Below are 14000 nucleotides of genomic sequence, written 5' to 3'. Positions count from 1 at the left end.
ATGGATATGGATGACTATATGGTCTGTTTACTAGACCTCTAGTGAAAGCAACCCAGTAAGTGCACATTTCTGTATTCAGGGTCTTTGCCCTTACATTTGCTGCTGTTAGATTTGGAAGCAAAAATCTGGTGATAGATTCACTATAAGAAATCCAAAAAAGGAACAAAATGAAAACTGTTGGAGATTGAAACCTGCTGCTATAGTTTCTAGAATATGAGATGCAAAATTGGAGTAGTAATACCCCAAACACTCCCAATAAATCTGCCCTTGCTAAAACATATATATATATATATATATATATATATATATATATATATATATATATATAAAACTTTATGATTAAAAGGGACCTGTCACCAGTTTTCCCCATATAACTTACGGCCAGCACCTATAAGCCCTCTTTTAAAGTATTCTAAAATGCTGTATACATGTCCGTCCCCAATCTGCTCTGCAAGGCAAAAAAATAGCTTTTATTATCCTCATCTACAGGGCGGTCCGGTCCTATAGGCGTCTCTGATTTTGATCCGGCACCTTCTCCCTGCTAGCGATCACCGTCCTCCTTCCTTCATGTGGATGACGCCTCTTACGTCATCCACACAGAGTCCTCCATTGCGCTCCTGTGCAGGTGCACTTTTCTCTGTCGTGCAGAGGGCAGAGCAAAGTGCTCTAGTGCGCAGGTATGGGGAAAGGCCGAAAAACGTCATCACTTGCATAGTACAATACTTAATTCTGCCCTCAGCAGGACAGAGAGAAGTGCACCTGTGCCAAAGCGCGATGAAGGGACACTGTGTGGATGACATTGGACACGTCATTCACATGAAGCAGCAAGGAAGACGGTGACCATAAGAAGAGGAGGCACCGCAGGGGTGGGATTCAGCTGGTTTTGTCCGGTTCAGGAGAACCGCTTGTTAAAATAGCAGCCGGTTCCCCGAACCGGCAAGAAACAGCTCTGGCGATCCGGTTCCCTGTATTCACTTGTGTTAGTGTCTTTAAGACACTAGCACAAATTAATCCCCCTACCTCCGTGCCGCACTTCCGGGTACAGTGGAGCCTGTCTGCTCCCTGACCTGGCATGCAGCAACGTGCTGACGCTGCAGAGGTCACGGCAGTGTGTGGAGGTAGCTCCTCCTACTGCCGCCTGCCAGCGTCAGTGTGCAGAGTGCCGCGGAGGAGGATGGAAGACAGAGAAGCTGCCGGTGCTTGGAGCAGGTAAGCGCTCAGTGAGCCGAAGATGCAGGGAGATGAGCCGCATAAGATGGCAGCTATATGGGAAGAGGAGGCCGCATAAGATGAGAGCTATATGGGGAGAGGAGGCTGCACAGATGTCAGCTATATGGGGAGAGGAGGCTGCATAGATGGCAGCTATATGGGGAGAGGAGGCTGCATAGATGGCAGCTATATGGGGAGAGGAGGCTGCATAGATGGGAGCTATATGGGGAGAGGAGGCTGCATAGATGGGAGCTATATGGGGAGAGAAGGCTGCATAGATGGGAATTATATGGGTAGAGGAGGCCAGATAGATGGGAACTAGATGGGGAGAGGAGGCCGCATAAGACACTAGCACTTATTAATCCCCATACCTCTGTGCCGCACTTCCGGGTAAAGTGGAGCCTGTCTGCTCCCTCACCCGGCGTGCAGCAACACGCTGACGCTGCAGAGGTCACGGCAGTGTGTGGAGGTAGCTCCTCCTACTGCCGCCTGCTAGCGTCAGTTTGCAGAGTGCCGCGGAGGAGGATGGAAGACAGAGGAGAAGCCGCCGGAGCAGGTAAGCGCTCAGTGAGCTGAAGATGCAGGGAGAGGAGCCGCATAAGATGGCAGCTATATGGGAAGAGGCGGCCGCATAAGATGGCAGCTATATGGGGAGAGGAGGCTGCATAGATGGCAGCTATATGGGGAGAGGAGGCTGCACAGATGTCAGCTATATGGAGAGAGGAGGCTGCATAGATGGCAGCTATATGGATAGAGGAGGCTGCATAGATGGCAGTTATTTGGGGAGAGGAGGAGCACTTGGGATAAAATCTGCTGGGAAAAGAAGCCATGATGGGATCTGCAGAGGAAAGAGGCCATAATGGGATGGGATTTGTAGGGGGAAAGGAGCCACATGGGATGGGATCTGTAGGGGAAAAGAGGCCATAACGGGATGGGATCTGCAGGGGAAAGGGGTCATTATGGGATGGGATCTGCAGGGGAAAGAGACTACATGAGATGAGATCTGTATGGGGAAGGTTGTCCGTTTCAATTTTAGAAGGGCTCCTTTAGTAATAATTTTTAAAAATTGTAGAAAAAACGTTTAATACAATAAGACTGCAGTGCCTGGAACAACTGGTACTGGACAGGAGAGTGAAGGTATAGGAGGGTAAGAAGGGGAAAGAGATTTTACTTTAAATTACTTGTATTTTTGGTCGAGGAAAGTGCGTGAAAATGGGTGTGGCTAACAAGATTTGTGTGGTTACAGAATGGGTGTGGGTTTTCAACTGGGCGGGGTTTACAGAGAACATGTTGTTAAAAATTTGAATCCCACCCCTGAGGCACCGGACCCAGATCAGAGACACCCATCAGACCAAACCACTCTGTACTTTGAGCAAAACAGATGAAATCCTATAATTAAGCTTCTGTCACTACTTGGAGAAAATTTTAAACACTCTAAGCAATTACATATTGTAATTAGATGACACTTTTATTGCATTTAGCCATTAGGAAATATTAATATTATTATTATTATTATTATGAGCTCTCATCACAAAAATTCATCAAGTTACATGTTAATACTAACGTCAAGCTTAGAAGGTGCCATTTAAGAAGTCATATATGTGGCCTTCTATCCCATAAGACAAGGAAAAGTACTGTAATAGCCAAGGAGTTACCCTAATGTCCCAGACATGACAAAGTAATAGTACCTATAATTTGAACATAATAAGAATAATAAGGAAAAAATAGTGAAAATGTTATCCACTCACTGATACAGGTGCAAGGATAAGGTGGTATAATCCATCAGACATGGTTGGAAAACACGGCAAGATAACTCTAGGGGAAAATTAAACTTTTGATATTAATCACTTAATGTTAGATGATGTTAGGAATCATCTAGAATGGTTTGTAATAATATAAAAAAATATGATCAAAGCAGAGAAAAAAGTTTCACTTACTCATGGGGTGGTACTGTTGGTTCTTGGGGCTCATCGAGATACCAGTTATCATCATAAAGCAGGTCATCTTGTCCCGGCTCAGGGCTTGCCTCTAAACTTGACATGTTTCCCACTTACTGCTCCTGAAACTGGACAAGAAAGAGCCCACCTTATGTAACCGCGCTCAGCTGACTGCCGGCACAGCATCCTTTTGTTTAGGGGATTACATACATTCCCTCAGAATAATAGCTGGAATAACTAATGATTGGGATAACAGAGAGACTGGTAGAAAACTATAGGGTTTGGAAGTATAAGAAATGTGTCGATATAGTCAATGCACAATGGACACATCAATGTAGGACACATTAGCAGTCATATGTGTGGGACTCTATGGCAGTTGTGTAACACTAACTTGAACTTTTCTACCCCCTTTCACATGCCTAATCCTCTTTTACAATGGCAGACCAATGTGACCCCCAACAGCTTATTAGTAATATGAGAGTGCTAATTAATACAGTTGTCCATGTCACATGAGGGCAGATCTGACAATGACATCCTAACAATGACTGATTCTTCAGGATCGCTCAGCCTTATTGCTCTGTTATCATCCAGTTATTGAACACTTATTACTTATCTTTACAGATATTGGCGTCTGTGCACACCTTGGTGTATAGACTTGATATTCCCCATAGCTATAACCTAACTTCTCTTTGTTTTTTTAACATTTGATGATTACCTGGTATGTCAAGCAATTGTGTATAGAGGAATCTGAGCGGGAAGTGAGTATGGCAGCTAGTCTAGGCTTGCAGCTTCCTCTGAATCAAGGTAACTATAGTACACTGCATTGATGCGAATTTAACTATCAACCGTAGATTTCCCTCCAGAATTAACTCCTTAAGGACTTGGCGACTTTTCAGTTTTGCACTTTTTTCTCCCCTTATTCTAAGAGCCATAACCTTTTTTTTTTTCCTTCAATATAAACATTCGAAGGCTTGTTTTTTTTGCTGGATGATTTGTACTTTTGAATGACATTATTCGTTTAATCAATACGGTGTAATAGTAGGCAGGAAAAAAATAAAAGTTTTTGGGATCTTGGATTTTTTGCACTCCAAGGTGATGTTTTTATTGATATTATTTTGGGGTATTTATGTTTCGTTGCCTGTCACTATATGTGTCTCCAAGGTTGCAATTCAGGAGTTTTATTTTTTTTTTCTCGTTACACTGTTTACCAATCAGATTAATCTATTTTATATTTTGATAGATCAGACTTTTATGAATGTAGTGATACCAAATATGGGTTTTTTTAATTAATTTTTAATGTGGTAAAAGGGGGGTGATTTGAACTTTTATAATTTTTTTTTTCATATTTTTTTAAAACACTTTTCCTACTTAGTACCCAGAGGGGACTTGAGTCTGCAATTGTCTGATCACTTGTTCTATATACAGCAATGTCACAACATTGCTGTATATAGAAGAAATCACAGTCTCCTATGAACGTCCACCACGGGCTGGTTTTCCCAGGTCATCAGATGACCCCTAATGTTAGAATGCATGGCACTTCTGATGTTAAATGGGTGATCTGGTAGGGTCCAACTCCATAGAATACTGATATAATTGAGACAGGCATCAATTTGATGAAAGTATAGATGGCTTTTATTAACAATAGCAAAACAGTTCACGAACTGTTTTGTTGTTGATAATAAAAGCCATCTGTACTTTCATCAAATTGGAGTGCATAGCTCAGTTATATCAGCTGACCCCTGGCTGTCATGACACCTCATCGGCATCCCGCCTCCACCGAAGAGTGCTTAGAACAGTGTGCCTACCCGTCAGTGTTGTCAGAGATTGACATAGACATTTAACAGGTTAACAGCTGTGGGCAGAGCACTGCTTCACCTGTGGCTGTTAGTGGTAGAGGATGGCTGAATGATTCAGCCTTCATCTGTAGGGAAAGATGTGCATCAAAGGCAGGGAAATGATTCATGAAGTATATTACATTTCAATAGTCCTAATGGGGTTAAGCAGAATAGAAGTGTTCGTAGGGTTTGGACTGATGGAAGATGCTCTCATGGGTCAATAATGCCCAAGTGTTTACATGGTAGGTATAAGAAATTGCCTTTAAAATTGCCTATTGCCTTCAATAGCCAGGAGTTTCTCCATTTGCAGTGTCATGAATTTGGTAGAATATGATTAATTATACGAACCTGTGAAATAGAAGTTACATCATATTCACTATGAATTTACCTTTACTAATCTTATTATTCTTTTATTGTACCCTTTTATGTTTAGATTATAGCCAACCAGATTCTGTCATTTGAAATAAATGGACTAAGATCTTCAATGCCTTTAAATAATCATGTGCTATGTATTCCCATTTGCAAATTATTTGTACATTATCTTGAGGTATAGTTCAGCTCCTGAGTATATTCTTGCTATAGTCATTGTAATACATGCCATATTCTAATCTACGGTAAATCAATGAATATTATAGGAAAAATCCTCATGTGTTTAGTATTCTGTAAAATGCGGCTCACGTACAGACTCCTGATTACCACTAAGTGATGTAATTGGTACTGTACCGTTGCGGGAACTATGTTATCTCTCATTGTCCGCTAATGCTGCTACGGCCTGGCTTTCTTACATCTCTCAACTAATATAATGGTGCCCATTCTGGAAGTGAATGTTCTCTTATTTGTGAATTTATGAGGAACCTTTATATTACCCCTATCTATCACCACCAGGGAGCAGCCCCCCTACTATTTATTGACATCCCCTCCCCTCTTTGGGGGGGATAAGTGTTAGGCTTTTAATAAAATAGGTTATAATTCTTTCAAACACTGAATGTTGGGGTGAGAGGCCATCTGAGGTTGGGGGAATATGCATGTGGATTTAAAGAATATAAATATAAGACAAGAAATTGGAAATATTTCACTTGATAACTAAAAAGTATTAGACTGAAAATTTCCAGAATTTGTTACATATTAGTGGGACCAAAAAATCTTGGCATTTCGTGCAGTTTGTTTTCTGAAGTCAAGCAGCATTACGAGATATATACAGTATATACATATATATATATATATATATATATATATATATATATATATATATATACACAGTATATATATTTTATATATATATACATGCACACATATATACCATCATGAAAAAAAATAATGAAAATAAACAAAAAAATGAAAAAATATTCTTATATTAATGGTGCAGAATGTAAATCTTTTCTTGCTGTTAGGTGTATTGTGTATCAGGGTAATCATACAAAACATGGAGAGCTCCATTATAAATATATCTTCATAGACCAGATTCATGGTGATTTGGACTCTACTCTGAAGAATGCCAGATGAGACTACATAATTATATGAATGCTTTATATGAAGTTGTGTTTTCCCACAGAAATATATCATACATTTTCTTGCTATTACATGATTGCCTTCATATTTCTTTTAAACTAATATTATAACCAAATTGCACTCCTTTTACCATACCAGCTCTTACTATAGGGAGGTCCTGGGTATCCAAACAGCTAAAAAGTTAGGAAAGCGAATGGTCTGTTTTCTAACAATTTCACTTTCTGTTATTTTTCAGTAATTTCATAGGACGTTATGCCCTTTCAACATACAGGTAACTGATTACAGTCTATTTCTAAGTTATATAATGTGTTAGGCTACATTCCGACATTCCCATGATCAGTATCTGTTGAGTTTTTGACTTTCCGCATCTTAGTTTACTTGTATTTTTTTATTGCGTACTTGTGTGAATTTTTTACTCTGCTTTTTCACTGCTTTTTTGACTTTGCATTTTTTTGTCTCTCTTTGGTGTGTCATCTTTTAAATAAAGCTGTTTTGTGTTTGACACTTCCCGGTATTGACGTCATTAGGTGCTGAATACATGTGTTTAAATTGCGTAAACGCACCAAAAGCGCACGTGTAATTTTTGCATCTAATGATAGTCTATGGGGAAATTCTGCATAGAAAACTCAGCATACATGCTAAGCAGGTGAATTTACATAGTGTAAAAAAGAAGCCCGGAGCCCAGTGCACATGACATTTCTATTAATCCCATCCACTTTGCTTGTAAGGTAAAATACACAGAGTCATCTCATCGTTGGCACGCACCCATAGTATCAGGTAAGATCTATAACATCAGAGTGTGCAGTGAGTACAATGTAACAACTTGTAAAGTTTCTTAGAATCTCTGCCATAAGCCACAATGTAACAGATCACCCTTACCCCACTGTGCTATCTTTTCCTTTACTGTACTCTTCCTCAGAGCCAAAGAATCAAACCAACTTTACCATTTTTTTTATGATTTGAATATGTATCCACCTGGCAAGAAAAAAAATGACAAACCTTTTGTCCTATGGTGGATGCGGCCCTTCCTCTATGCTGCAGGTGCTGAGCAGCAGAGACACCTGTATCCTGATAGAAGGAAACTATGTGCACGCTCTCCTTACTTCTCTGGTCTGGAAGTGATTGGGGGGGTGATTTATCTGAGATGAGGAGGTGGGGGAGAGCGCCCAGACAGAGCAGGCAAAGTTCAGTGGGAGGGGGGAGAACTTTACACCCCGCACAGCAAGTAGGTAATGGATGTTATCCAAGAAAAGGGGGTGTGGATGTTGGTAGTGGGACTCGTACGGCTACATCAGCAGCATTAATAACTTCCTAACATACCTCGAGTCTTTGTGTAATCCATAAAAACACTTTATTGTCTACCTGAATCTTGTCCTTTTGATCCATCTGATACTGTGCTTGTGTCTGAGTAATACGCTCATTCAGCTCAGTTAATAGAACACTGCACTCATTAACCAGTTATTTCCCTTCTATTAGCTGCCTGCACAACTCTGATTTCATTGACTTTTAGCTTCTCTTAGTAACATCACTGTATTTGATACAAGGGACCTCCAGGGCTAACAATTAGCGTTACAGTTTGTTCTATTTACCCCCGAGATCTACTAAAGATGTATTTATTTCATGGAGTAAATCTGGCCATATATGTTAGGTGACTGTTGGTCGATCATACGGCCGATAGTCAACTTAGCTGATTCTGCCATACACAAGAGCACTCAATTGTTCGAGCGCTCCTGTGTTCTCTATGAGAAAGATGCCAAAGAAAAGCTGTCCATTCAGATTAGATAGCTGTGTTCACCGAACGATGCTTTGTCTGATCATTCAGCCAACAGGCAACTTAGTGTAGACTATTCTCCCATACACACGAGCATCCACTTGGTCAAGTGCTCCTGTTTCTCTATAAGAAAGTTGCTACCTGACACATTTGTCGATGGCTTATATCCAGTAGTACAATGCAATTGGCAGTCCAAAATCGGACAGACGCAGTTGACCACCAGTCGGCTGGAGCTCCCATACACATTAGACTGTTGACCAAACTCATCTATATACGAGGGTTGTCTGAGTGGTTGGCCAACAGCCAGCTCAGCGTAGCCGATTCTCCCAAACACACGAGCTTTCACTTGGCTGAGTGCTCCTGTTTCTCTATAAGAAAGTTTCCGGCTGACACATCTGTCAGTGGCTTATCTCCAGTAGAACAATGCGATCGGCAGTCCAAAATCGGGCATGTGCAACCATCAACTGGAGCCCCCATATACATTAGATCATTGACCAAACTTGTCTATATAGGAGGGTTCATCAGACATTAATCAAATATGTATGGGGCCTTAAGTCTACCTATGTATTCAGTGGATGGACTCCATATAAACATATAAAGAAGCACCTACAGGCGAGATTTGTGATAAACAGCTGCCAGAGCTATCCAACAGTGGCTTTAGGGGGTGAACATATCATTGGTTCAATCTGTGCATCCGCACAGGGGCCCAAGAGATAAAGGGGCCCATTTCTATCACCAAAACAGGTGGAATTTTGCATTTCAATGAGCTATTGGACTGCAAATGCCCAATGTACTGTTCTTGCACAGGCGCCCTCTTCTGTCAGTGTCCGCCATTGGCGGATTTCATATCTCCTCTAAAAGCAAAAGAATTGCACACTAAAGCGGGCTTTACACGCTACGACATCGCTAGCAATTGCTAGCGATATCGAGCATGTAAGCACCCGCCCCCGTCGTGGATGCGATATCGTGTGATCGCTGCCGCAACGAACATTATCGCTACGGCAGCGTCACACGCACATACCTGGTCGTCGTCGTCGCTGTGACTGCCGAACAATCCCTCCCTCAAGGGGGAGGGACGTTCGGCATCACAGCGACGTCACCGCGACGTCACTAAGTGGCCGGCCAATCAAAGCGGAGGGGCGGAGATGAGAGGGACGTAACATCCCGCCCACCTTCTTCCTTCCACATTGCGGCCGGCGGCAGGTAGGAGACGTTCCTCGCTCCTGCGGTGTCACACACAGCGATGTGTGCTGCCGCAGGAGCGACGAACCACATCGATAATCAACCATTACCGATTTTTGGTTTTGGGACGACCTCTCCATGGTGAACGATTTTCACCATTTTTGAGGTCGCTTAAGGTCGCTGGTAAGTATCACACGCTGCGATATCGTTAATGACGCCGGATGTGCGTCACTAACAACGTGACCCCGACGATAAAACATTAACGATATCGTAGTGTGTAAAGCCCCCTTTACATTTAAACTGCACAATCTATCTCTACCTCAATATCATCTATTGGGGGACAGTCATGGGCTCCCAATACACATTAGTCTGATGTATATGGAAACCTTGACGCTATGAGACTAAATCCCTACTCCTTTTATATAGAAAATGGCAAATACAATAGAATTTCTAAAACAATTCTAAATCACTTAGTCATACCCGCTCTCACAGTTCTGTATTTCTCTCATAAACCCTCCAGCTGTCAGAGAATTAAAACTGCAGCTGCTTTTCATATAGTCTATCCCATCTAGAAGAAATACTCCTCGTCTACGGTTGATACCATGTAGAGGTTTTGTCCCATTGATTGATACAATACAAAATGTTTAGAGGAGAGCATATTACTGAGCATTGTAATCTACAAAATAATAAAACACACAGTTTATGAGTGCTAAATGCAAAGCAAACAGATTTCTGATAAAGCAGTGTACGAAAAGTTAACCCTTAGAGTTCTGTCTAAATGCAAATTGAAATAATGTAATAGAGATTAAAATATCTGCCTCACAATCATATATCAGAACTCACCTGCATGAATACTCCAGGTCATAGCACAAAAGGTTGGTTGTGTGTAACAATTTATGTATGAAAATAAAAAAGTCAGTTTTTCCATCATAAGTCTGGTGCGAAGCTCTATGTTCCATTGTACATTGCGGATAGGTCGTCAAATGCTTGATTGCTCTCTATCTTACCTCATAAAACCATAGACCTCTGTTTCTAGACCATGATTTGTGGAGTCCCTCAGCTAACTGACTAGGCTCTGCACATGCAGAAAATGTATTGTTAATGTGAACTTGATACTTTATGACTCATACAGACTTTAGTGTGGAATAAACTGCTGTAATGTTGCACTCTAAAAGGTGCCCATTTAATTAAGGCAGAGATGTAATCTGTGACTCCAGCTTCACTACAATGTCTACAGGGAGTCTGAGGTAGTCTGAGATCCACCTACTGTCTCAGTGTTGGTTCTGGCTTCTGCTCTCCCCGCCCCCCTTAAGCTCTGCCTTTTCAGATTGGAGCTCACTAAGCCATTTTGGAGGAGCTGGATGAAAATGGATAGGAAACGCTGACAATCCTTTGCTGACTTCCTAAGCCCCTGTGATGACGTCATTTCCATCTCCAAAAAGCTTGATGCCAAAGGGAAGCATGAAGTGCTCCAAAATTTCCTGGTAGACTGCTGTGCTGACTGATTTTGAAAAAATACACAGTGGACCTACACCAGCAGATCACATGGCTCCCCAAACCATCACTGATTGTGGAAACTTCACACTAGACCTCAAGCAGCTTGGATTGTGGACTCTCCACTCTTCCACCAGACTCTGGGACCTTGATTTCCAAATGAAATGCAAAATTTACTTTCATCTGAAAACAACACCTTGGACCACTGAGCAACAGTCCAGTTTTTTTTCTCTTTGGCCCAGGTAAGACGCTTCTGGCGTTGTCTATTGGTCATGAGTGGCTTGACATAAGTAATGCGACACTTGTAGCCCATGTCCTGGATCTTGAAGCACTGACTCCAGCAGCAGTCCACTCCTTGTGAATTTCCCTCAAATTTTTGAATGTCCTTTTCTTAACAATCCTATCAAGGCTGCGGTTATCCCGATTGCTTGTGCACCTTTTTCTACCACACTTTTTCCTTCCACTCAACTTTCCGTTAATATGCTTGGATACAGCACTTTGTGAACAGCTAGCTTCTTTAGCAATGACCTTTTGTGGCTTACCCTCCTTGTTGAGTGTGTCAATGACTGCCTTCTGACATCTGTCAAGTCAGCAGTCTTCCCCATGATTGTGTAGCCTACTGAACAAGACTAAGGGATCATTTTAAATGCTTAGGAAGCCTTTTCAGGTGTTTTGTGGTAATTATTCTAATTTTCTAAAATAATGACTTTTGGGTTTGTATTGACTGTAAGGCATAATCATCAACATTAACAGTAGAGATGAGCGATGTTCGAGGTTCGATTTCATGTTCGAGTGATTCTGGGGGGTGTTCGAGTCGTTCGCCGAACTCGAACGATTTGCTAAAAGTTCGGTAGTTCGAGTTACGTTCGAGAACGGTTCGATCACCAAAAAGCATAGCTAGTTACTAGCTGGCTTTTCACTGTAATAGTGTGAGTCACTGTGGATCATGATATTATCAAAATTCAGCGTATAGTGTACAGGGGGGCGGTGTTTAGATCAGTGCTGCTGCTGAGTGCTGAAATAATGGAAATCGCCATTTTTTTTTTTCCTAACCGCGCGTACAGTGGGGTGGGCCAGGCTGTCAGCCAATCACAGACACACACACAGAAAAGTGGATTTTTGCCAGACAAGCAAGGGCATATGTCATAGGCTGTGCATGTCACATGTCTTTGCTCTATAAGACCCGGCCATTTTCCTCGTCGTTGCCATTACCTCTCTGCTGCGGGTGGGTGACAGTCACCGCTCCCACTGCTGCTGCTGCTGTGTGCGCTATAGACATACAGTGCAAGCTACACAGTGCTTTAGGGATTAGGGACTACTTGTAATTTCAGCCCTTTTCAGGGCTGCATTACAGCCGTTTATAGGCATTTTTGCTAGGCAAGTCCGTGCCAATGCTGTGCAAGGCTTTAGATAACAGCGTCCGGCTACATCAGCTCAGGCAATTCCTTGGTGCATTTTTTCACTGGCAGGGATAGAAAGTGAGGCTTCCTTTGTCCAGCTACCTACAGCACCTGTGCATTCTACACACCTGCCCATTTTTGCTATGCAATTTTAATAGCAAACAGTGTTGAAACTTAGTGGCATACTAAAAGTGTCTGGCATACTTAAGGCTGCTTTACACGAGTCAATCCATCGTGCGATTTATTTGGCAAAGTCTTTTTTTTTTTTTTGTTTGTATCGCTGATAGGTAGTTGTCCATGTGTCACACGTTGAGTGTTGTCAAACAACCACAAAGCGCTCATCGATATATTGATTGGCCATGGCAGACGTCCAAAAGGCTTCACACATGTTTTCCTTTGGTCAATCTGTCTTTTGTATGGGCGTGATTAGGCAAACTATACAGCCCTCCGTGACGTTGTCTGGATTGTTGCACGCCCTGAATTCTTCTGACCTGCTCAATCCAGTTCTGCTAATGTGGTTGATTGGTTACATCCCATATATATAGTTTCTCTTCTGCGTCTGTCTTTGTTGCCTCGTGTGTCCTTAGCATCAATCTTGTTTGTTGTTTGTGGTCTGGTTAATGTCGATTTTGATCCAAAAAGGAAAGATTGGCATATAACAACTTACCACAAAAAAGGGATAACAAGGAGTGAGGGCGGAAAATCCAGCGAACAAACAAACGTAAGAAAAATTAGGAATAATGCACTATAAAACACTGTGCATGACGCCAAGGCTGAATGTTCACACATCATGACTACAGCTCTGTATTTTATAACAGTAATAACCAATCAAAACGCATCTGCTACAACCAATCCGATTAGATTAGGCGTGATTATTTAAAACCACAAATACGCCCTGAACCTTTACTGACGTCACAAACAACTATGAGGATGGCCGATTACACGGTGTCACACTTTGCAATGTGTCGTTCATTAAGACTAAACTGACCGATTTTATGGAATTAAACGATGAGTACACGATGGCCGAATTTCAAATGATTAGGCATCGGTTGGACTCGCAAGGAGCTGTCACATGAGGAGATGTCGTTACGAATGACGGAAGTGCGTCACAAAATCCGTGACCCCAACGATGCATCGCACCATAGATCGACTCGTGTAAAGCAGCCTTAACTTAGTGTTCCTCTGGTGCCAAGCAAGGTACACCACCTGTGCATTCTACACACCTGCCCTAGATTGTAAGCTCTCACGAGCAGGGTTGTCTTTTTTTTCCCCTCTAAATATTGTATTTTCTATAACTGTTACTTGTTTGTATATGATCCTCCTGAATTGTAAGGCGCTGCGGAATATGTTGGCGCTATAGAAATAAAGATTATTATTTTTATTATTATTTTTGATACACTGTTTTAAATTGCAGTCAGTGTCGGTTCTTCAGCTGTCAATAAAGCTAGACCACCTCTGCATTGTACACCACCTCTCCATTTTTGCTATGACATTTTAAGTGTCCAATCTGGTCACAAACAAAATGAGTGACAAAAGGACAGATGCTGGTGGAAAGGGGAACAGGCGTGTTGGAAAGGGAAAAAAAGTTTGAGTCCGTAGGGGAGGTGGTAAAGCTATAGTAACATCTGCTGAAGAAAGACCATCTTCAAGCAAAAGTAAGCTG

General features: G+C 41.9%; 1 protein-coding gene across 2 annotated transcripts in view; it reads right to left on the bottom strand.

Annotated features, from left to right (window-relative positions):
• The window catches only part of STRA6 (signaling receptor and transporter of retinol STRA6), a 155708-nt gene extending 145320 nt beyond the window's left edge, over positions 1-10388 (bottom strand). Inside the window, exons 1-3 of one of the 2 annotated variants that reach the window (XM_075345559.1) lie at positions 10287-10388; positions 3147-3274; positions 2958-3024 (exon numbers count right to left, since the gene is read on the bottom strand). In XM_075345559.1, the coding sequence (XP_075201674.1) occupies positions 2958-3024; positions 3147-3250 (171 nt within the window). In that variant the 5' untranslated portion in view covers positions 3251-3274; positions 10287-10388. Of the gene's footprint in view, positions 1-2957; positions 3025-3146; positions 3275-7489; positions 7587-10286 lie in introns of those variants that run through there. The other variant, XM_075345558.1, reaches the window with a different exon arrangement.
• Between the last annotated feature and the right edge of the window lie 3612 nt (positions 10389-14000).

Source organism: Anomaloglossus baeobatrachus, chromosome 4, assembly GCF_048569485.1.
Source record: "Anomaloglossus baeobatrachus isolate aAnoBae1 chromosome 4, aAnoBae1.hap1, whole genome shotgun sequence".
In the NCBI taxonomy this organism is placed as follows: domain Eukaryota; kingdom Metazoa; phylum Chordata; class Amphibia; order Anura; family Aromobatidae; genus Anomaloglossus; species Anomaloglossus baeobatrachus.
Note: the sequence above shows the minus strand (reverse complement) of the source record. Positions and strands in the feature narration are given on the sequence as shown.